The 23,750-nt window shown below is 37.6% G+C and overlaps 1 protein-coding gene across 4 annotated transcripts in view; it reads left to right on the plus strand.

The window, feature by feature from the left end:
• Nucleotides 1-16,123, plus strand: part of quo (quattro) — a 31,858-nt gene extending 15,735 nt beyond the window's left edge. The window contains exons 6-23 of one of the 4 annotated variants that reach the window (XM_046848930.1): nt 507-600; nt 4,924-5,010; nt 5,124-5,240; nt 7,470-7,568; nt 7,663-7,811; nt 7,947-8,085; nt 8,236-8,358; nt 9,781-9,975; nt 10,121-11,121; nt 11,503-11,752; nt 11,899-11,988; nt 12,723-12,953; nt 13,064-13,234; nt 13,351-13,528; nt 13,945-14,061; nt 14,191-14,454; nt 14,584-14,792; nt 14,916-16,123. In XM_046848930.1, coding sequence (XP_046704886.1) covers nt 507-600; nt 4,924-5,010; nt 5,124-5,240; nt 7,470-7,568; nt 7,663-7,811; nt 7,947-8,085; nt 8,236-8,358; nt 9,781-9,975; nt 10,121-11,121; nt 11,503-11,752; nt 11,899-11,988; nt 12,723-12,953; nt 13,064-13,234; nt 13,351-13,528; nt 13,945-14,061; nt 14,191-14,454; nt 14,584-14,792; nt 14,916-14,957 — 3,556 coding nt within the window. In that variant the 3' untranslated portion in view covers nt 14,958-16,123. The remainder of the gene's footprint in view (nt 1-506; nt 601-4,923; nt 5,011-5,123; nt 5,241-7,469; nt 7,569-7,662; nt 7,812-7,946; nt 8,086-8,235; nt 8,359-9,780; nt 9,976-10,120; nt 11,122-11,502; nt 11,753-11,898; nt 11,989-12,722; nt 12,954-13,063; nt 13,235-13,350; nt 13,529-13,944; nt 14,062-14,190; nt 14,455-14,583; nt 14,793-14,915) is intronic. The other 3 variants (XM_046848935.1, XM_046848944.1, XM_046848948.1) reach the window with 3 other exon arrangements.
• Nucleotides 16,124-23,750: the final 7,627 nt, after the last annotated feature.

Genomic DNA, 23,750 nt, shown 5'->3' on the forward strand with positions numbered 1-23,750 from the left:
TTGCTTCTAAATTAGAATAATGTAAATGTAAAATAAAGTAAAATGCAATGGCTGTATTTTTCCTACATATTTTTCCTACATAAAAAAGTCACTGAAAGCATTATCTTTTTACTTGTTTCACTGAGTATGTGTTTTGTCAACTAATATATCTTAAGAATTTTAGATTTTGTTTTATACAATTTTTTTTATTAGTACTTAATAGGTATTTCCACGTTTACACAAAATGTGACCCTTTTCTACTTACTGTGGTGATCTAAAAATCTTTTAATTGGGTCATATTTTTCTGTTGTGAAGAGCAGATTTTTGTAAACGAACACCTTAACATGTCATTTTTCATTTGGTGTCCTTAAAGTTTGCACAGTTTTTGCTATTATTTGTGTCGTGTCAAGAAATGCATTCAGGAGCGTTTAAGCTCATTTTTGGTTCACAATTGTAGATTCATATAGGAGTAGGACCAATTTTAACACTTATTACATTTAACCAAACTTCTGTTTAACCTATTGTAGGAAACAAGTGAGAGATCTGGGATTGACAGTCATAATCAACAGCCAGATTGTTCAAATTCCCTCAGTGCTCTATAAAGCATTGCTAATGGTACAGGTAAGTTTTGCAGTTGCATACTACTCATATTGATCAAGTTAATGATAGAAAAAAGAGACAACCATGTAAATCCTACAGGAAAACATAAAGCACAAAACATTTTATATGACTGTTCTGTCTTGGCAGTGTTAAATAAACCACTGACAGATAGCTAACAAAACATAAAACTCGATCACACGTTCTTCTTTGTATTGATGTGATGTACACTACAAAAGTTACAAAGCGATTCACCATGTATTTGACATTTTTTACATTCATGAACATTTAATTACACATCAAACATTTACAAATAAGCACCCAATATATATTAAGAATGTGTGCTTGCATAAAATAAATTAGACATCTAGAATCTATTACAGTGTTAACCGTGGGCTTGTGCCAGTTTTCACATTGATTGATAAACACTTTGATTAAACTAACACAAGAAAATATTACAATTGGTTTTTCATATGAAATGTATATCTTACGGTCATATCTATTCTAAGGATAAGACAGCAAACAATGATGTGTATCCAAAACACAGAAAACTAATTCACTAAAAATTATTTAATCTACTACTTTACAGGCTTCCAGTTGCATTCTATCAAGCAGCGTCATAATACTTTTTTTTCAGGACTAGACATTACACACAAACTTCTTAAATCTATTAAAAAACAGCTTACAAAAATAAACCAAACACTGTATGCAACACTCCCTGGCCAGTATAACTTGTGTTATATGACTATACATAATGTTTACTTGACAAAAGTAAAATTATATTAAATACTAGTCTTGAAATTGCTCTAGCAATACCCTACTTGGCAGTCTTCACCATAACCTTGCAAAATTTTTTCTTTAGATAAAGGTATAGGTTCTGTTAATAACCCCACTGGCCACTTGCTGCACTTTGATTCCCCATCTTCCAGCAGAAAAATGCAGCTGTCCTAACTCAATGTTTCCTTTGCATAGCTTGCACTTTATTGCTTGGGAGTTCACTTTTTCCAGAGTGGAATAAAAGTGGTCCCACCCAGTGGTACACCTCTATGTCCACAGATAAGACAGTTTTATCATCCTCAGGGGTTCTGAGTATTACGATCTATCTTAAGCCTTTTGTATAACTCTGATTAGATTTTGGGAATTAGGCAGAACATGGAGGGTAAGAGCACTAAAAATGCCAAGGAAGAGCACTACAGATGCAATACTTGCTTTGAGAATGTTGAAGAAGTATAGTGAAGGTCAGAAGGAGTTGCATTGTGTGTTTGTGGATTTAGAGAAAGTAAGTGCTGCAGGGAGTGTGGCACAGAGACGCAGCGTCTCGTTCCCTTCGGGAACTAGGATTACAGTCGTAACCTAGAGACGTTCCCCTTCGGGAACTCGAGCTGTGTCGAAACGCTTTGGGAACGAGTGTCCAATCACGCCACACTAACCAGACCCTGCCTAGACCCTGCCTAGACCCTGACAACAGAGAAGGGCATAATGCCTGCAACACGACAGGTCGTGTGGGAGCCGAAGGCACCTTAGGTACATACCCAGGATTCAGATAGAGAAACACTCTGGCCATGCCAGGGGTAAACTCCAGGCAAGACGGGGCCATGGACAGAGCCTGCAGATCCCTATCCTCTTCAGGGAGGAAATCACCAAGAGGAAGGTGGTCTTAATAGACAGAAGGGAGAAGGGTCTCTACTACCTCTGTAGAGAGACCAGCCGCTATGAACTGTGCCCCCTCAGGGGCCACAGCCACAACCTCCACAACTCCGGGTGGGAGTGAACTAGGGTTCCGCCCGCCTGTGAGAGAAGATCCCTCCTGGGAGGAATCTCCCAAGGAGGGCCCTCGAGTAGGGACACCAGAGTCGCAAACCATGATTTGCCCGGCCACCGAGGTGCCACCAGGAGGAGACGGACTCCATCCCGGCGAACTCTCTCCAGAACTCCAGGGAGCAGCACGATCGGGCACGACTGTACCATGGCATCCAGACCTAACGGGGCTGCGTGATAGAGAGAGAACCAGAGGTATCAGTGCAAAGTCTCCCGGGTCACAAAAAGATCCACCTGGGCTCTGTAGAACCTCCGCCATATAAGCTCCACCACCTCGGGGTGGAGTCGCCATTCCCCAGGCCTCGGCCCCTGTCTCGACAGGGCGTCTGCTCTGACATTCAACTGCCCCGGGATGTAAGCGGCTCTTCTCGGGGCAGGGGCTGCCGCCCAGCAGCCCCACGAGATCGGCAAGGGAGGTACTAATGAAACGCAGCCGACTGCTTTTTAGACTCCTGGAACTCACTACCGCTATCACTGTTTTCTCTAAAGGCAGGATTTGGTGTTGGAATCTCAGATCTATTGTTTAGTTTTGTATTACACTCTATTAAGGGGGAGAGCAACATTGCAGTCATATACTGTAACCTGGGTGAATAGCTGAATTGTGTCACGGTCACATTCTTTGTATTTAATAGTCTATTTGTGGTCACCTGTAACATTGTTGATAGAATTGTAACACCTAAAACAGATTTGTTTTCCTTTAAGTTAGCTTTTTGTTTGTCCATGTGTTTGCCCTAAAAATGTGCAACATTTAATAAGTGGACGAGGTTTATTATGTATGGTGCAAACTTTGTGGTTTTTGGGTGTATGTGCTTGTCTGAATTTCTGTTTTAGTTTGGTCATGCAGCTACTACTTCAGGTTTCTCAACAAAGACAGAAGTTCTGTTGTTTGACCTCACAGCTTCTTCGAGTTTTGATGAATGAACTGTCAGTTGAAATTCCTGCTTGTCTACAAACACACTCCACAAAGAATCTAAATGGATAGAAGTATACCATATGGTTTTTCTTTATACCTGAATAATTGAATTTGTTCTGGAGACTGAACGGTAGTTTTTCTACAACAGGGTCACTCCCCTCACTGTGTCAAGGTAAATGAATCCAGGTAACAGGCCACTCTCTTTTGCAGACTGCAGTTCAAGCAACAAGTCTCAAACATCTCTTAGTTGCCAGGTATCTTTGTTTGTGATACAAGGAAAAGCTTCAAGTCTTTGTACCATTTTCTGTGCAAAGATTTCTGGACTTTCATAGAACTCTTCAAGATGACACCATATTTTTTTGTGAACCTAATGCAACATTATCCACGACATGACTGTTTAAACACTTCGTGTTGCATAAAATCAGGGGCAAGCCATAAAACTAGAAGGTCGATTTCCTCTCTACCGGTTAGACTAAGTTCTCCCGTTATAGTTAGAAAAGATGATTTCTATGCCCAGTAATTTTCTGGACGGGAGTCAAAAAGGAACTGTCTTGTGTGTTTGACTCCTTGCTAACTGTTGGAGGGAGTGAGCCTACAGCATTGCTCCACGTCACATAACTTAGATTCCTTCTTGCTTGTTTTGATTTGAAAGTCTGCTCTAGAGCGCTGTATAGCTGTGCATGTTTCTGCACATACTCAGTTCGACTCTGCTTGAGCTGCATGGTTCCTTTTTGAGGCTGACACTTAATTCATATTCTTTAAAAACTACGGCTTCAATAGTGGCTTCTTTCTGCAGTAGAAAAAAATATATAACATAAAAATCAGCCTCAACGTGCTGCTTTTGATTGTGCTGTTTCATCCAGCATTTCTGTTGCTGTTTCCTAACTTCTGCTTTTCCTTGTATTGTTTCAGCTAGCATTTTTTTGCTGCTGTTCCTCAATTCGACCTTTCTCTCTCATCATGATTGCTTCCTTCTCCACATCACTTGAGCAATATGATCTGCTTCACCATAATTTCGTTTTTAGCAATTGTCCATATTCTTTGCAAGGCTGACTCATCCATCTTGAGGATGTAGTTATAACTGTCTGTTGGATGATGCTAAATTGTCACACAGTCGTCCTTTTCCTGTTTATTCCCAGCAGTGTTCTGAATAAAGCACTGATAGATAGCTAACAGAAATAAAGCTCCATCGAACTTTCTTATATAACTTGCTTGTATTATGTATGTGATGAACACTTTACATGACTGAATTTGTAAAACCTACAAATAAAATAAAAAATACACAGAAAAGTTTGCACAAAGTGATTTATGCTACTATTGCTGCCACTGTAATAGTAAAGACTGTGATGGTCATACTGAACATACTTTTCAGATTAATCCCAGTGACAGATGCCACCCAAAAGAGGAAAGGCTCTGTCAATGGTTTCTTTCCTGATTTCTTTATGTGACCTCAGTGAGAATTTCATTGTCACTGTATTCTTAAAGTTGAATAAATTGCAAAGAACCTCTGTAAAGCTGCTTTGTGTCAATATATTTTGCTAAAAGTGCTATAAAAAAAAATGGAATTAAAATAGAATATGGAAACACACACATAAAATGGCCTGTTGACTTTTTAGGAGCAGGTCCTCCGTGCTGTGCACAGTGTTTTGTTGTTAGTGGAAAAAGACCAAAGTCCTCGTGCAGACAGACCACCAGGATTACAGGTACCAGTTGTTGTAGTGGTACACTTTTTTATGTATATCAGCATAAACAAGTTTGCAGAATTGTCTTAACTCATGGTTTATTTTAAACAAACCTTTGTCTCTTTCAAATTCAGATGGAAATTATTACCTCACTAAAAGCTCTTCTTAAGAGTGTTGATGGACAGCAGCTGACAAGTGAACTTGGAGGATCTTTCCCTTACAATCACACTGAATGGATTCAGTTTTACCAAGTAAGAAAATACATGGTTATTTTAAGCAGCTGACTAAAATCTTTAAGGTTTTAATCCAGGGAAAAGCAGCTGAATTATTTTAAATTTCTGTGTGAGCTGAATAATCAAGTTTTTGTCTTTTTTGCTTTTCCACAGGTTACAGCATATTACTGTATAAATGGATCATATTTCCAGTAATAGTGCATGTACTACGTATTTCAGCTCCCATTTATTCCACAGAATAGTGTTGAGATGTTGTAAATGTAAACTAAACTAGATGACTTAGATTCAGGAGTAGCTCAGTGGTTGAGCTCTTGGACTTTCTTACCACATTATCATGAATATTAGTTCAAATATTAGCTCTTCCAAGCTGCCCCTGTTGAGCCTTTGAATAAATCCCCTAACACTCAATAGCTCAGTTGTAGAAATTAAATAGTTTGAAGTTGTCCTAGATTATCATGCTGTGCCAAACACCATAAATGTAAAATGCACTGAAAGGACTTTACACACTGTTGCACTGAGTGTGCTTAATGTGTGTGTTTTTTTTTCTGCTTTAAATTGGCCTTAATGCTTCCTCATAAACAGCTCTCAGGTCTATCCTTTTCAACAACTAATGCACAAACCAAGCCTACAGCTACGAATCTATTAATTAACAGTCATGCCAACAGAAACACCTCCTGTCAGTCACATTCACATATATTGATTTTAAAAAGATTCTTTAATTGCATAGACAAAAGAACAAACTGCCCCATTTCAAATACTATTATCTTTTATTCGTCTTTCTTTTTCTAAGGCTGGAGCAAAACCAATGAATATTTGAAATGCTTGATGATTGAACGGCTGCAGTCAAGCATTTGTTGCTTGGGCCCCAGAAGTCCAAAAGTGTAGATGATTTTTTTTTTTTACTGAATGAATGTTTCTCCAATTCGTTCTGCCATAACAAAACCTGAAAGAGCGTAAAATAATGCACGGTCGAAGTGTTTTGCCACTGGAACGGAGAAATCTTTCATTCCAATGGCATTAAGGTGCTTAGCAAAACAATCCACAAACCACAAGTATTCCTGTGGTTTCTCCAATGTATATTGTATTACATCTCTTAAAGTAATAGCAATTTCTGCAGTGAAACACAAGGTGTGATAGTAGTAAAATTATCTTTTGGGTTGGATTATAGTGGCTACAGTATGTTAATAAATTTGCTTACAAGAGTGGCACAAATTCAATTAACCAGATTATTTAATTAATTTCTGTATTGTCATTAAGTCTCATTAGCTATGATTATGGGATGGAATATTTTGCAGTGCTTTGGATGTAAGTATGCCAGAGAATGAGAGTTGGTCAGTTTGAAATGGATGGTTTTTGAAGTGAATATATTGACTTCAATGTCTATAAACAGTATGCTCAAGCCAGAGAGCGCAGTACTCCATGTATATTCCAGAAGAAAATAGAATGCTGGAAATTCTCATCTGTGCAGCTTGTACAACAAATGAATCTTTAAATTACTTAAACAATAGTGTGGATAAATGCCCTGAATATTGTTCAAAGAACTTTTGAGGGTAGCATAGGAGGATCCCATTTTAGTGCCAATAATGAACATCTCTTACTTGGAAGTGATAACTTGAAGCTGACACAGATAAGTGTCAAGACACGTTCTGATAATCTGAAAAGTATTTCAGTGGGTGGGTCTTTTATCAGTCACACATGCAACTGTAAAATGTTTTAGGGCTCTTAATCCATCTCCATTGGGAAATATGATAGATAATTTGCTTATTCCTCTCTTTTTCTTTCTTTCTTTATTTTTATTGAATTTGTCCAAGAATTATATGTTATACTTCTTCAGCCTGATTTCTCTATTCTTTCTTTTTTATTTTGACTTAGCGGCTTAAGGGTCTAGAAAAACTCAAAGACAGTTCTACCATCGTCATAGGCATGAACTGCACACACATTTTAGTAATGAGACATCCAGAAAGACAATTAAAGCACATATGTAATGCAAATATTAGAATTGTCCCTGCATAATTATTGTTAATAATTATAAATCTTGAGCTTTTAATTTTTTAACAATTCTGTTTTTTACTTCACAACTGTGTCCTAACCAGGACTTTAGCTTGAATGGGAAAGTATGACAGGCATGCACTTAGTAGTAGACTTTTGACATCCGAATACTGCATTCTTATTCTTTGTCTTGGGGTACTAGTATCAGATCAGATGTCATTTTGTGTGTGTGTGTGTGTGTGTGTGTGTGTGCCACAGAAACTCTTCATCTTTGAGAGGGACCTTCATGGAGCAGCCCTGTTGTTACAGAATGCTATACAAAAATTGGACAGTAACAAGAAGACTGACACTGCAGAGGTACCAATGGAATCTTAAGATATATATAGCATATATCCTAGGCTAGGAAAAAAAACTCTACAATAAGAATTATTTAAATATTAATATAACACAGGATGTGAGGAGATGTAGCCAAGAACAGAAGAGTGCCATGAAGCAGGTACTTGAGGATACACACATGGTCACTCTTCAAAGGGATGGTGGTGCTATACTAGCCAGAATGAGGAAAGAAGAATGTAGATTTTCTCAGTCTGAAGACTACAGGTAATTGTTTGTCATGTAGTTATAGCAATGTTGTTGTTGTTGTTGTTGTTTTCAAAAGATGGCTTCCACATATATTTTACAAAAATGAAATACAAATGTTTTAATTTGTAATGCATTTGTTCTTACATTTTACAGTGACTCAATGGAGGCTGTGATGTGTTTATATAATCAGGTGGAAGAAGGAGTTCACACATTAGTTATGAGGTCCAATCAATCACTGCAGCATCTAGATCATGTGCTGCTGCTGAGGGAAACAGAGGAACAACTTAACACAGTGAGACAACAACACTGTAGAGCTAATTTATAATTATTTTGCAGATGATATAGTCTGTGTTTGTTTTTGAGCATGAAAATGATTTAGCACCTACATAATGTGGACAAAAGAAAAATATATTTTCAATTCTAGAATTAATATAATTCACAGACCAGAGAGTGGTGTGAAGAGGAGGCTAGGAAATGGCAGAGGGACCTTGACCCAGCAGAAGAACCAAGGGAGATACTGGAGCAAAGACTTGCAGATGTTAATGATGTCCTTACTCAGGCAAAGGTAGCATAAATGTATTTAAATAGTTCTTTATACATGAATACAAACATAAACACTGAATGTAAAATTCACCATGTAGTGGCTTGTCATATACTGGATTATCAATTTGTATTATGAATTAGCGCTCTAGATCAGGGTGTCCAATCTTTTCCACAAAGAGCCAGTGGGGGTGCAGGTTTTCATTCAAATCAAGTAAATCTACACCAACTTCTACCTATTTAATTCAAATGATTTTTATTTCAATAACTATCAGGTGTGGCCCTTGGTTGTTTGGAATAAAAACCTGCACACACACCGGCCCTTTGTGGAAACAATTGGACACACATGCTCTAGATGAAAAATAGTCTGTCTCTAGTGGTGGGCTGTACATTTGGTACCTGGGCCTTCAGTGAGGACTTACCCAACTTAATCCACCTCTTAATACCACCACTATCACGTCGCGATTATAGAAACCATCAATACTGTACAAAAACACAATATAACAATGCGTGGCATTACAGATGCCACGCATTGTATTTCACATATGCAGGGGAAATACCATTTTACTAAAAAGAAAGAAACCCAGTTTCCAACTCCAAACCTCTACACTACCACCGCAACTGTGCACCTACATCATCTGGAGCAGTTCAGAATCAATATTTGTATGATAAAATCCAACCTACTCACCAGAGATGCATCCTCATAATTTGCACTGCTCCTCAGAGGCTGTAATCCAGTGGTACCGCTCGTATTCACTGGTCTGGAAGTGGTAAACAAACCCTTTTTCTGGGCTGAGACAAGCTAACTAGCTTCGGGATTAGCCGACCTCCTCTCGATGTTTAGCTTTTCTTTAAAATGAGACCAAATAAATTTCTTTTCCACCACAGGCATAAAAAAGTCTAACTCAAATGCATTCATGTGTGCAACACGCTACACAGGTGTTTTGCCAGTCGAACTTGGCTGTAACAGTTTCTCTCTGACCAACCAATCAGAGGAGGGCAAAATGCTGAAGCTATTCTGGGCCAGCTAGCGAGGCGAATTTAAAAATCTGATTGGTTAAAGGAACAGACCCATTCATAATATTCTCTATGGTAAAAGAGCCAGCAGTACAGACTTTGCAGGCCCTGGGCAGATTAGATTGACATGGCAGCACATAAAGATAAAAAATCTAACTACATACAAGTACTGGAAGCAGTGCAGGCAAGAGAAACGCTAAATAAATTAATACAATTTCATGGAACAAATATTAGAATTTAGGTTGTAAATGTATGTCAGTGCTTCTGATAGTGTTTAGGCCAGCAGAGAAGGCCTTGCTGGCCCTGATCCCCTGCCACTGTCTGTCTCAAATAGTAAAATATGACTTTAGATTAGATTATGTGGAATTTTTTGTTTAATTTGACTTTACCCCTTTCTAATGGAAAATGTTTTGCTTTTTTCTCTTTAAAGGATAGCAAAAACAAAGCAATTGCATTGATGAACGATGTGGAGAGAAAAATCCAGGGAACATGTTATCCTGAGACTAACATTTTCCATATTCACATGACAAAGTTCAAATCCGACTTGGCAGCTTTCATGGTGCAAGCTGAGCAGCGTAAATTTAACCTGGAGGCATTCATTCGTCTGCTTCACTTCTGTGAACAGGTTAGCACAACCCAATTAAGCTGTAATTGCTTAATGCTCTAAAATAGGAGACATTCTCTGATATAGTTAGTTACTTTATGTTGAATTTTATGCCAAGCAGAAAGTCAGATTAATCAAATTAATTCAATTTGTCTTTTTTTATCAGGCTTTCGCTCTTACTAAAGAATGCAGTCATTTCTTGGAACACATGGAGATGGGCTGCTACACAGAGACTTCCAACATCAGCAAGCTGAAATCTTTTCAGGAGAGATTTAAAGCCTTTTTGCCTGAGCACTTTGAGGAGGAGAAGAGTAACGCCATGACCGAGAAGCATCATGGAGTGGTTCGTGTGTGGAGTGAAGCTTGTTCAGTGTGCCAAGAGGTTAGGCAGATACTGGATGAGAAGCTGCTAGAGTTGGATAGAAAGCTAAAGCTTCAAAGTTTTCCACAGAGGGATGAAACCATGGTGAAGAATGATAAAGCCTCTCCGCACACTCCTACTTCCCGCAAAACAAGTTACTCCCTGGCTCATGTTGAGGTCCAATCTCAGCAGTGTGAAGCTTATAGACAGATTCAGAATGCTCAGTGTGAATCTGTACATATACACAAACAATCAACATTGGAAAACACCTTAACGGATAAATTAGTAAAGTTTCCTCGTGAGCACTATAGTGAGGCTGATCTCAGAAATGATGACTTTGTTGGTAGGAGTGAGAGAAATCGAGCATTAGGCAGATCCCATAGCGAGGGCTCTTGTGTAAGAAGCTTTAGTCCTATGTTAACTGGGTCTTCATTGTCTGTGCACCAGAAAACATCTATGAGCAAACCCAGTATATTTCTACCTGACCGAGAATGTGTTGCAAATCATAAAGACAGCTTCTGCTCAGACTTTTCTGATATGAAACTAGAATGGATCCAAAAGGATAGCAGAGGTAAACCCAGCGTCACTGTGGATGACCAAGATTCTCAAATATCTCGGCAAGAGAGCTTTTGCTCTAGTGTTTCCAGCCCGGGATTATGCTGGATGAAAAAGGAGAACTGCAGCAGGGTCTACCTGCATGATAAAAATGCAGGCTACCCCTCTAGAGACTCTATAACAGCAGACAGGCTAGAGGATACCTCAGACTGCAACTCCACCATAGAAATGGAGAACAGCAATAATTTACTGTGAGTAAACAAGAGAAGAAATTCTGCACAAGTTACAAGAGCAACATCTGCACACACTTGAAGCAAGCTCCCATTTGTTTTCAATATGTGATCGGTGACTGTGCTCTGTTCTCATTTATTTTAAGTATGACGTCAAGTACCGGTATGCATCTTTATGTTGTTTATTATCAAACATATGCTGGTGATTAAATGTGGAGCATAATTAATAAGAATAGGAGCTTGTTTTTTGTTATACTGCTATATTGTACTATTCATTTGGGAATCAGTTTTTTTTTTTTGAATAACTGTTACCCCAAAAAAGATTATGCAGTGAATAATGCAAACGAATCTTTTGAAAGTCTGAATGTCTTGACTCTTCATGTCACTGTGTTGTCTGGGCAGTAAACTGCAGCATATCATGGAAGAGTTGTTGCAGACAGAAAAGGAATATGTGAAAGCACTGGGATATGTTATGGAACACTACTTCCCAGAACTTGAGCGACAAGATGTGCCACAAGATCTGAGAGGACAAAGAGGAAGCATCTTTGGAAACCTGGAAAAACTTAGAGAGTTCCATCAACATAATTTCCTGAACGAGCTAGAACTTTGCCTAAGACACCCTTTCCGTGTAGGACGATGTTTTCTACGACATGTAAGTACGTTTTTAGGATATGATCTGCTTTAGACACAGAGTCCTAAGAATTGCTTTACAGTAAACATTCATTCCAAGCCACCATTATACTGTATTAATGTCTATCTCTGCACTTTGAGACTAACCCACATCTTTCCCAAATCCAGAAAGAGAGTTTTGGTCTCTATGCTCTCTATAGCAAAAATAAACCACGCTCAGACCACCTGCTAATCAATCATGGAAAAGAGTTCTTTAAGGTAAGAGGTAAAAACTATGTTCTAACAAGGTAATGATACAATACACGTGAATGACACAAAGGAACAAATTAGATAGAAGTGGTTTGATCCAGAACTATAATACTGAATCCATGTGATACATTGAGGCAATTAAAGGTTTAAAGAATATAAAAACAAAGAATTTTATGGCCATTTTTATCAGTAGATCTCAACTCAATCAAACATTTATGGTATTTGGCAGATGTCCCTATCCAGAGCTACATTAGATTTATCGCATTCATACAGCTGAGCAGCTGTGGAGTTAAGGGCCTTGTTAAGGTGCCTAGGAGTGGCAGCTTGGTATGACCGCGGTTTGAACTCATGACCTTTGGAGCCAAAGTCCAATGCCTTAACCGCAATGCTATCACCTGCCCCAAACAATTTGGAAAATATTTGTGGGACGTCTTTCCCCCAACTTCATGAACATTCCATGTGGGAGACATGTCTTTTGTAAGAATGGTGTTCATTCCTTCAGTACACTTCAAAACAAATCAAACCTGCCAAATCCAACTTACTACAGTCTCATAACTTAATAAATCATATTCTTTTTCTTTTGTTGTCATCTGGTTTCAAATAAAAGTCCTTGCTAAACTTGAAATTGCATAAAACTTAACCTTCTTTGCATGATAACTTATTTCTAAGTAGAAGGAAAGCCTTAATTTGTTGCTTTCCCTAACTAATCATTAGTAAAGCCACACAAATTTTTTCTTCTGCAGCAAAAACAGCAGCTGCTGGGAGACAAAATGGACCTGTCATCATACCTGCTGAAGCCAGTGCAGCGCATAAGTAAATATGGTCTGCTTCTGCAGGACATGCTACAGGAGTGTGATGCAACGTCACACAAAGCTCCTGAGCGAGCAGAGTTACAGGCTGCATTAGAGGTCATCCAGTTCCAGCTTCGTCATGGCAACAACCTCCTTGCTATGGATGACATCCAGGAATGCGATGTAAGTGGGGTGGAGGGGAACGAATAGTGTGTTGAGTGTTAAACAATATCATTATTACTACAAAAAACAGGTGAAAGGTTACTACCCTGAATATTTTTGGACTTGTGCAGGTCAATTTGAAGGAACAAGGACAACTGATTCGCCAAGATGAGTTCCTGATGACCTTTAGGAAAAAGAAGTATTACAGGCACATTTTTCTTTTCCAGGAACTTATACTTTTTAGCAAGACCAAGAAAACAGAGGTTGGGAATGACATATATATCTACAAACAGTCATTTAAGGTAACCACCCAGTACATTCATATATAAATATTTCTTATATTGGAACAAAATACAAAACTCTGTCCAAATTTAAATAATTTATTTTCTTTATTAATTTCCTTTTCCTGTATCTACAGACCTCTGACATTGGGATGACACATAACTGTGGTGATAGTGGACTGTGCTTTGAAATCTGGTTTCGGAGGAGGAAGTCACAGGACACATACACACTACAGGCACGCAGTTATGAAGTGAAGAAAGACTGGACCAAAGACCTGGAGAGGATTTTGTGGGAGCAGGCTATACACAACAGGGGTCAGCAGACATGCCTTATTTAATGTGTCTCATTAATTACATAGTGCATTAGCATAGAGTAGCATTTTGTTTCCATGATGACATTCCCAGTTGAAGCCATGTATAAATATGTTGTTATTTTAAATTAAAATGGGCACAGCGGGTGGCATTGCCACTTCACAGCTTAAGGGTCCCTGGGTTTTCTTCTGGAGCTCTGCTCTCTTTACTGCATGTGTGGGGTTTCTCATAACTTCCCTGTGTCCAAATGGGTATCCTCTGGAGTTTCTGGTTTCTTCCAATCTCCTAAAAACATGTCAGTAGGTGAATTGGGTACTCAAATATCATATTAGGTTTAGATGAGTGTGTGAATGTGTGTGATCATTCTTTCCTGCAAAGGACTGGTGTCCCATTAAATGTATTTTCACACCTTCACACAGAGATTCGTATGCAAGAGAGAGTCTTCATGGGAATTGGATGCAAGCCTTTTATGGACATTAAGCCTAGTGAAGCTGCCATTTGCGACCGTGCCATTAAGTGTGCTCTAACAGGACGAGGTGAAGAGCTGCATATGCCTTATGTATTAACAATAATAATGGATGATAAATTGGAGGATTATTTACAGTACGGTAAAACATCTAAATAAATAATATGGTGTAATTATTGATATAATTATTTTTTCTCAGACTGTAAGGCACCTGTTTTTTCTGGGCTGTCTGATATCGAACAAGGGTATCCTGCCCAGAGGCCAAATTCTACTGGTTCGGCCAGCTATGTGTCAACTTGCAGCCACTCATCCTCCTCCTCGTCCTCAGGGAGAGGATCTGTCTCACCTGTCGGTTACCACATTGACCTTAGTAGAAGAGCTGTTTCTGTGTCTGACCCTGGAGGTTTCTCTAATCTTGGAGAGCATGACTTAGACCAGGAAAACATCAGGCAAAATCAGCTTGGTGAGATATAACAGAGCATGGTCTTTGACTGCATTCTGTCATATACATTTTACACTTTTGTCAGAATATCTGTACACTGGATAATTTTAGGATATTGGTTCAGTGCCTTATTTATTGATCTTATTTCAGCAGACAGTTCTGTATCTTCAGGTGAGAGTGTCAGTGGCTTTAGCGGTTCTGGCTACAGTTTGCAGTCAGTGATTGGTGGAGAACATGAGGTACCTCAGGTGTCTGACATTGGTCTAGGAAAACCATTCCCCCACAAAATTGATGACCAAAAGCAACACAAAGACAAACCATCTAAACTACAAAACCAAAAGCAAGACAAACCGCTTAAGGTGGGTTTTTTTCAATGCATACAGAATAAATATTTATTGTATGTGGAAATTATTTATTCATTTATTTATTTATTTATTTATTTATTTATTTATTTATTTATTTATTTATTTTTTACAATGCAGGTTCAAGGTAATAATCAAATGGGAAAATCAACTGAAGTTTGAAGATATTGAACCATAGATTTTAACCATGGAGAATTTGCAACTCTTGGATCAACTTGTAAACTTTGTAAAATGCATGCTGGTCCTCTTAATATGACCAGAGGAAGCTCTCCTTCACCAGGATAGTCATATCCTGTGAAGAAGAGTGAGAGTATACAACATACTATTTATTATTGTTTTTTAGAATCTGCTTACTTATTAGCAATACATAATTTTTTTTACTCTGTTTGATATCCAAAATGTTTATTATCCAAAGTTATAGTTGCTTTTGGTTTGTTTATGCATTTTGTCTTTCCTTTTCTGTATGAACTGATTGGTTATTTTCTTATAAATATGTATATGCAGTATTGCATAAAAGAGTGAAAAATACTGATTTTCTGCATATTCGCACCGGTATATGTCTGACCACAAACCAAAATTTGAAATCTCTTTCTACCTGCCTAAAAAATTGGTAAGTGCAATAAACAAAGGGACACTAAAGCTAAAATGTAGGAAAGACTGTAAGAAAGGGAGACTTGGACTAGATTTTTTTTGCAGATAAGATCAGTCATCCTTGTCTCAGACATTCAGAATATGGTACTATCACATTGGGTTTTTATATACATTTTTATTTAATTATTTTAATAAAAACTTCTGCACTTTTGTATATGGACAGTTTCAGTAATTATCATAAGACAATATTAAACAGTGTAAGATTAGCATTGGGTCTCATTTATTAATGATGCATTGTTTTGTTCCTAAACATTTTTTGTGCATAGAATGGGATTTATCTTATTGTTCTACTGTATGAGTATTTTTTACACATACTCCTGGTTTGTCAATAATATCAGCAAAAGTGTCTTTGAAGTGAAAAGTGACTGAAAGCATAATTGGCATGTTTGTGGTGGTATTAAAATGATGCAGACAAGTTAAATACTGTATGAAACATAAAGTAAACCTGAATAATAATGTCACATACAAACAGGGATAATGTCTTCCTTGAAGATTTGGCAATTGCATCCTTGCACTGTGGAGAAATTTCTAGAAATTTATGGACAGAAATTAAAGTCTGTTAAAGCAGTCTGATTCAACAATACATAAAAACAAAGTGTCTTAGAATGCATTGTGATTCTGAGACCCTACAGCACAATGCAACATCACAAAAAAATAAATTCTACTTCTGAACTTAAGCATCAGTATAGACTCCCATTTTCTTTCTGCAAGACATGCTGTGGTAGGTGATGTGTTTTATTCCTGTATTGAGTTAAAGTACATTAACCTGCTTTAATAATCCTCCCATTGAACACTTTTTTTATATTTCATTTATAAGAGTAAAAATACAGATCTATAAATTGTTATTATATGTTATTATAATTGATGCAAATCACTGTTATATTCTTTGGCACATCATTCCTTTTTAAGGAGAGTTTTCAATTGCTACCAACACACTCTGAGGATCGTAATGCCACAAATACTCCTGCGAGAAGCAAAGGTTCACAACAGGTTCTCATTTAACAATAAACTAGATAGATAGATAGATAGATAGATAGATAGATAGATAGATAGATAGATAGATAGATAGATAGATAGATAGATAGATAGATAGATAGATAGATAGATAGATAGATAGATAGATAGATAGATAGATAGATACTTATAGCGAGGACTGTCATATTTTTTATGTGTAATATTACATAGTAAAATGCAGTGAAGGTAAAAACAAATCCCCAATTTATTAAACTTTAATAAAGTAAGAAAAATGTGTGTTGGTACAGTAAAGAACTAAAAACACAGGGTATTGATAGTGCATTGTAGTATTATATACAGCTGCACCACATCTGCTTCTAAAGAACCTTAATTTTAAACATCTGTGCATGAGTAATGTCTACTCAGGGCAAAAAGAGAGAAAGACAGAATTTCAAACTACATTATGTCTAGTGAAGTTTTTGGAAGACTCTCGCAATACATACAGAGAAATAATCACCCGACGTCACACAGGATACGTTCAGTAAACCTACCAAGTACAAGAGCGAGATACAGTAGCTTTCTACTGAAATTAAAGTGAACTTTCATTAGATGGATTCGATGGATTTGATTAGACCACTAAATATAATTGTGACAAATAACAACATATGCATGTGAACATAACTGATGATATAGAATATAAGATATAAGTTGTATTTTCTGATATCTAGTTTTGGGAATGCTTACAATAGATTAGATTTTTTTTTAGATTTGTTTAATTTTGGCAATTGAATGTTCACAACCTCTTCTGGGAACAACCCACCCTGGAGTTGTGTAGGCATGTGAGGAAGATCTACCACCAGATAATCACAGGTGTCAAATCCAGACAATATAATCATTGTTTTTTACTTATTGGCATAAGTTTTGATTTTGTTTTATTTTTTGCAGAAAACAATCTTGTCATATGTATCACCATGACTTCCAACCTACATGTGCTATTGTTTTGCAGCCTGGTATGTACAATTGATATATGAAATCTGAAATAGATCATTTATTGTTTGATTTATTGTTTGGCCAGAAGTTACTGACCAAGCACAAAATAGTACAGACTGTATTTGTATGGTGTAGAATTGCAGTTTTCCCTAAACGTAATTAACAAGCCTCAAACTTGTTCCATCATGGCAGTGCCCCATGCAAAAACAAGAAGTTAGAGAAATTGAACACTTAAAGTTCTACACTACATTTTCTTAACTAATCATTCAAAAATTACGTTTTTACAATGAAGAAAATGGGGACGAATACCTTAATGTCAATGCAAACTTAAATGATTAGACTTCTGCAGAACACAAAAGAAAATATATTGTACAATGCATTTTCAAATAAAAGTCGCATGACAAACAATCAAGGATCAAGAAAGTGAAGTCTCTGACCTTGGAGAACTCATTAATTCATTATAATTGACTCCTATGAGTCCTGAAAAGTACAAAATGTTTTTCTAGGCTTTGTAGTCTGCTGATGGGAGCAGTTACATTTGAATATGGGCCTCTATTTTTACATTTTTTATTTAATTTTTTAAAGATCACTGTACTTACAAAGCTAGTTAATTGCAGTTTCACAGTTTTGTAAGCGTTCATTTACAAAGTTCGAAAAAGTAAAAAAAAAATTTGTGGAAATAAACACAGTTACCTTGGACAGTTTGTTTAGATTTTCTACATCTTTGCCCAGGAATGTAATGAGGCTACTCTCAACACTCTCAGTGTTCAATGTGCCTCCTTATGTCGGTCAATTATACCATTGCTCTTACAATAGAAAAACTATATCAAATATTCAACATACAAAAAAGTTTCGAGTTCTAGAGATCTATATAGGTGTAATATTTGCATGAATTTAGATTACAGCCTGATTGTTCTAATCCTTAGGAATTCTTCCTCAATCTTCCTCAATCTTTAATAATAAAAACAAAACAAATTGAGCACAGTTTATGGGGCAAAGATTTACACCATCAAACTTTAAAACAGTAAACTTACCTGTGAGGGGTGAAACAAAGCTGGTCATCTGGTATTAAGATTAATCACAAGAAAGCTTTGTAATATATCTTAAGTAAGAGATAATAAATGATCATACCTTTTCAGTATATTCATGAAGCATGTAAGTCAACAAATACCGCAGGTTCCAGTCAAATCTTTTTAGAAAATAATTACATTTATCAGTACAGTACAGTTATGTGATGATTATTAGATAACACAAAATCATAAACTGTACAGAGAATTCATTGAGCACATATTTTTTACCCAACTAAACAGCAACTAAAGCTAATTCTATACCTATATAACTTTTTAGAATCACGAGTTCTGTAAAGTGTAGTGGTTAAATAATTCAGCAACACCAACATTTTGCCTTACATGCCACTTTTAAGTGACATTTAATTGCATTGTAATGTCAGTTTGTTCATAGCAAAGTTAATTCCTAGCTTTCATTGTCAGTGGTTTCTCAATATGAAGGAGGTAAGGTGTCCTAACAAGCCTAAGGCATGTCTGAGAATGGTCTTGTCCAGGCTTTTACAGTTTTACAAAGAAGTTAACCTTGACAGCAAATAACTGCATTGAAATTGGGCCTTGATTACATGCTTCACAAACTTCAGTTCAGAAGTCTTTTTTCCCCAGAAACTACATCAGCCAAATGGCATTTAGCTGCAGACTCCTGCATGGTCCTTTTGTTTATATGCAACAAACTAGGTAAAAGGCAAAAGCACACAAGCACTGGACAGTGAATAGCTGGAAAAAGGCCTGTGGACAGATGAGTCCAAATTTGACATTATCAAACATAACTTGTACAAGATAAATTATGGGAGAGAAGATTTTACCAGACCACTTTACAGTCACTGTTAAACTGTTAAAGCTTAATGTTTGGGGTTGTTTTGGAGGTTAAAGGTTTATTCTGGGTGAAAGTAATACTGAACCAACGTGGCTACCATTCCATACTTCAACAGCATGACTTGAAGTAATTGTTACTTAGAGAGCAAACAGGCGGATTGCGTGTTATATATGATGAAATTACCAGCTTATTCACCACACCTAAATCATACTGAACTGCAGTGCAAACTGCAAGTGTTTGTCATACATATATTGTAAATACATCATACACACCTTAAACCTACACTACCAGACAAAAGTTTGGTGATTCTGGAGGCCAGGTCATCTGATGCATAATTTAATTTATTCTTCATTTTAGATTAGATGCAACTTTATTGCCATTGTGCAGAGTACTAGTACAGGGCCAATGAAATGCAGTTAACATCCAACCATAAATGCAAATAGCAATGTATATAAATAAATAATTCTAAGGCCACCATGGTGTTGCCTGCAAACCTGATTTGAGCCAAACTCAGGTGTAAAGTCATTGGTGAAGAGAGAGTAGAGGATTTGGCTCAGAACACAGGCCTGTGGTACATTAGTGTTCAAAGTGAGGATGGAGGAGCTGTGGTTGTTGATACTAACTATGGTCTGTTAGTAAGAAAGTCCAAGGCAAGTACAGTTGCAGAGCGAAGGGCTGATGCCAAGATCAGGATCTTCTTGGATGAATAGTTCTTAAATAACCTTTTGGTCTGTTGGGAGCAAATCAGATTGGATGGCATGTCACTGCAAAATGTTTTGGTAGCCATGATGGTTTAGTGTGCCCTCAATTTTGACAAGTCACCAACAATGTTTACATTTACATTTACATTTGCGGCATTTAACAGACGCCCTTGTCCAGAGCGACACACAAAAGTGCTTTGAGTCTCTAGCAATGAATAAATCTACACTGGTACACTAGATTACAAACGTAATAGAAATATAACTCTTGAATTCTACAAAGAAAACTTGGAAAGTGCTAATTTCAGTGTTTCAGGAAGAGGTAGGTCAACTGTCCCTTAAAGATAACCAGGGGATTTGCTCTACGAAAATCTAGGAGAAGTTCATTCCACCTTGGTGCGAGAACAGAGAAGAGCCTTGAAGTATACTTACCTCTCATTCTGAGAGAAGGTGGAACCAGTCAAGCAGTCTTGCAGGATCTCAGACAACGTGGTGCAGTGCGAGGTGTGATGAGGTCTCTGAGGTAAGATGGTGCTGGTCCATTTTTGGCCTTGTAGGCAAGCATCAGTGTTTTGAATCTTATACGTGCAGCTACTGGAAGCCAGTGAAGGGAGCGCAGCAGTGGGGTGGTGTGAGAGAACTTGGGCAGATTGAACACAAGTCGTGCAGCTGCGTTTTGGATAATTTGCAGTGGATGAATAGCGTTCAGAGAAAGACCTGACAGCAAAGAGTTGCAGTAGTCCAGTCTTGAAATGACAAGAGACTGAACAAGCATGTGTGGACAGAAATAATGTTGTAGAGAAGAAACCAACAGGAACGAGCCACAGTAGCGATATGTGAGAAGAAGGACAGTTGATTGTCCATAGTTACCCCAAGGTTACGAGCAGTAGCTGAAGGGGAGAGCAGAGAGTCATGAAGAGTTATTAGGAGATCTTGACCTGGAGATAAATCACCTGGGATGACCAGCAGTTCTGTTTTGCTTGGGTTGAGTTTAAGTTGATGAGCAATCATCCATGACAATATGTCTGTTAAGCTTCCCGAGATCCAAGCGGAAGCTGTGGTATCTGAAGGAGGGAAAGGAAAGATGAGTGTCATCTGCATAGCAATGGTAAGAAAACCCATGTGAGGATATGACTTCACCAATGGAGTGGGTATAGAGGGAGAAAAGGAGGGGACCAAGTACCGAGCATTGTGTGACACCAGTGGTGAGTCTGCATGGGGCAGATGTGGATCCCCTCCATGTTACCTGGTATGAGCGACCTTCCAGGTAGGAAGCAAACCATTCCCATGCTGTTCCGCAAAAACCAAGGCTCTTGAAGGTAGACAAGAGAGTCTTGTGGTTGACTGTGTCAAATGTTGCTGAAAGATCCAGGAATATAAGTACAGTACAATGTCACCACTAAAATGTCAAAGGCAAAGCACCCGACACTTTCACACCTCCTCCTCTATGCTTCACAGTGGGAAAAACAAAGGAAAGGAACCAGCTGTTCACCATCACTAAGTCTAACAAAGACACAACAAATAGAACCAAACATTTTTTAATTGGAATCTTGTCAGACCAATGAACAGTTTTCCAGTGATCTAATGATCTAACCCTAACCTTAACCCTAACCCTAACCCATTCCTTGTTTTTCTTGGCCCAAGCAAGTCTCTTCTGCTTGTTATTCTTTCTAATTCATGGTTTCTTCAACCACGAAGCCCTGTCTCCTCTGTGGATGTTGAAATATGTCTGAAACTTGATTTAAAGGCAAGAAATATCAGAAATTATCTCTTGATAAGGCACACATGTGAACTAAAAAAACCCATTGCCGTTGACTTTCTTGTATATTTGACGAGTTTTCCAAGCTCCATTTTTGACAGTGGAGATGGTGTTCTTAGGGTCATATTTAGCATTTTTCGACCTACAAACACTGTAAGTCGAGTTGATATAAAAGAGCTCAATGTTGTTCTCATATGACCACATCACATTCTCCCAAGCTTACTCTAAATCATTCAGGTGTTCACTGGCAAACTTCAAATGGGCCTGGTAATGTGCATTCTTGACCAAAGTGACCTTGGTGTGTTACCAATGGTTTTCTTGGTGACTGTGGTCCCAGCGCCATTGAGATCATTAACAAGATCCTCCTGTGTAATTCTAAGCTTATCCCTCACCTTTCTCAGAATCATTCTTACCCCATTAGGTGAGATTTTGCATTGAGCTCAAGAACAAGGGCGATTGAATTATCTTGTATTTCTTCCATTCTTGAATTATCGCACAAACAGTAGTCTCTTTCTCACCAAGCTTCTTGCTGATTGTCTTTTAGCCAATTCCAGCCTTGTGCATGTCTTCTTTCTTGTCCCTGACATTCCTTCGACAGCTCTTTGGTCTTGCCCATGGTGGTGAAGAGGTTTGTATTGAAGAGGTTGATTTTGTGATAACTGTCTTTTATACACGTCACAAGTTGATATTAGGAGTTCTTTCTGAAAGGCACAGGACTAATGTAAGTATGTGGGAATCAGAATTCTTGCTGGTTGGTAGGGGACCAAATACTTATTTTACTCAATCAAATACAAATTAATGTACAGTGGAACCCGGTTATGTCGCCGGCCTAGGGGACGCCAAAAACCGCCAAGATAACCGATGATCGAGACAAATGAAAACCAACATGGCGGAAATATATTAATGTGCTTAAAATTTCTTTAAGTACATTATGTGCGTTAATAAATGAGAATGTGCATGCATGCGTTTTTGGAGGGTTTTTTACACAACAGCGTTGCCACGATTTGTTTGATGAAGGCATGCTATAAAAATGTTCATACGTTTGTTAACAACAAAAGGCATATGTGCACCAACTAACAGCAGAGATTTACCAGTAAACAATACAAACCACCGTCGATTCTCGATACAAACCTTTATTATATTCTCCAACATTGCAAACACAAAGATCGCTGGAGATGGTGACGTGGCAAAAGCCAGCGATTGGTCATGCGGCTCGAAATAACCGACGTTAAATGGCAAATTTGCCCCCCCTTGTGGTCGAGATATTAGGGTTCGATGACATATAAGAATCAACATAACTGATGAGAAAATGTTAAGACAAAGTGAGAATTTGGTGGTTCCACTTCAAAAACGTCGACCTAATAGGGTTGTCGAGTTAACCGAGGTTGAGATAAGTGGGTTCGACTGTATAACCTTTCTTTAAAGTTTTTTTTAAATTGATTTTTTATATTCTGTCTCTCTGTTAAAAAACCTACAAAAGAATTTCTAGACTGTTCATTTCTTTGTAAGGAGTGAACTCACAAAATCAGCATTGTATCAAATAATTATTCTACCCACTGCATAATAATATAAAATATAATTTTTTTTTACTATCATATATGTTCTTTCATATTTTGGATGTATTCGGGATAATGTACAGGGTTGAAAATAATCAAAAATTAAGAAGAAACACTGAAGGAGTGTCCAAAATGTTGACTGGTACTGTATGTATATTATCATATATGTCATATTCTTTCATCAAGTTTTTGATATGTGTAAAGTCAGGAAAACAGCAGATTGCGTTTAAAAATTTGCAAAGGAAGCACAATAAATATCCTTTTCCTATTTCTGATAACCCCAAAAACAGTGAAACCCAAATTAGCATGGAAGCATTTGTCACCCATGGAAGAGCTAGAATTACTTTGAGCATATACTTTATAATATACTTTAGGCATCACTTGAGGGAATTAGTTGGTTGAAGATTTATGACTAATAGATCATTCACAAGGCCATGCTTTTAAATATCACTTGTATGTGGTCATT

This window comes from Silurus meridionalis, chromosome 1 (assembly GCF_014805685.1).
Source record: "Silurus meridionalis isolate SWU-2019-XX chromosome 1, ASM1480568v1, whole genome shotgun sequence".
In the NCBI taxonomy this organism is placed as follows: Eukaryota; Metazoa; Chordata; class Actinopteri; order Siluriformes; family Siluridae; genus Silurus; species Silurus meridionalis.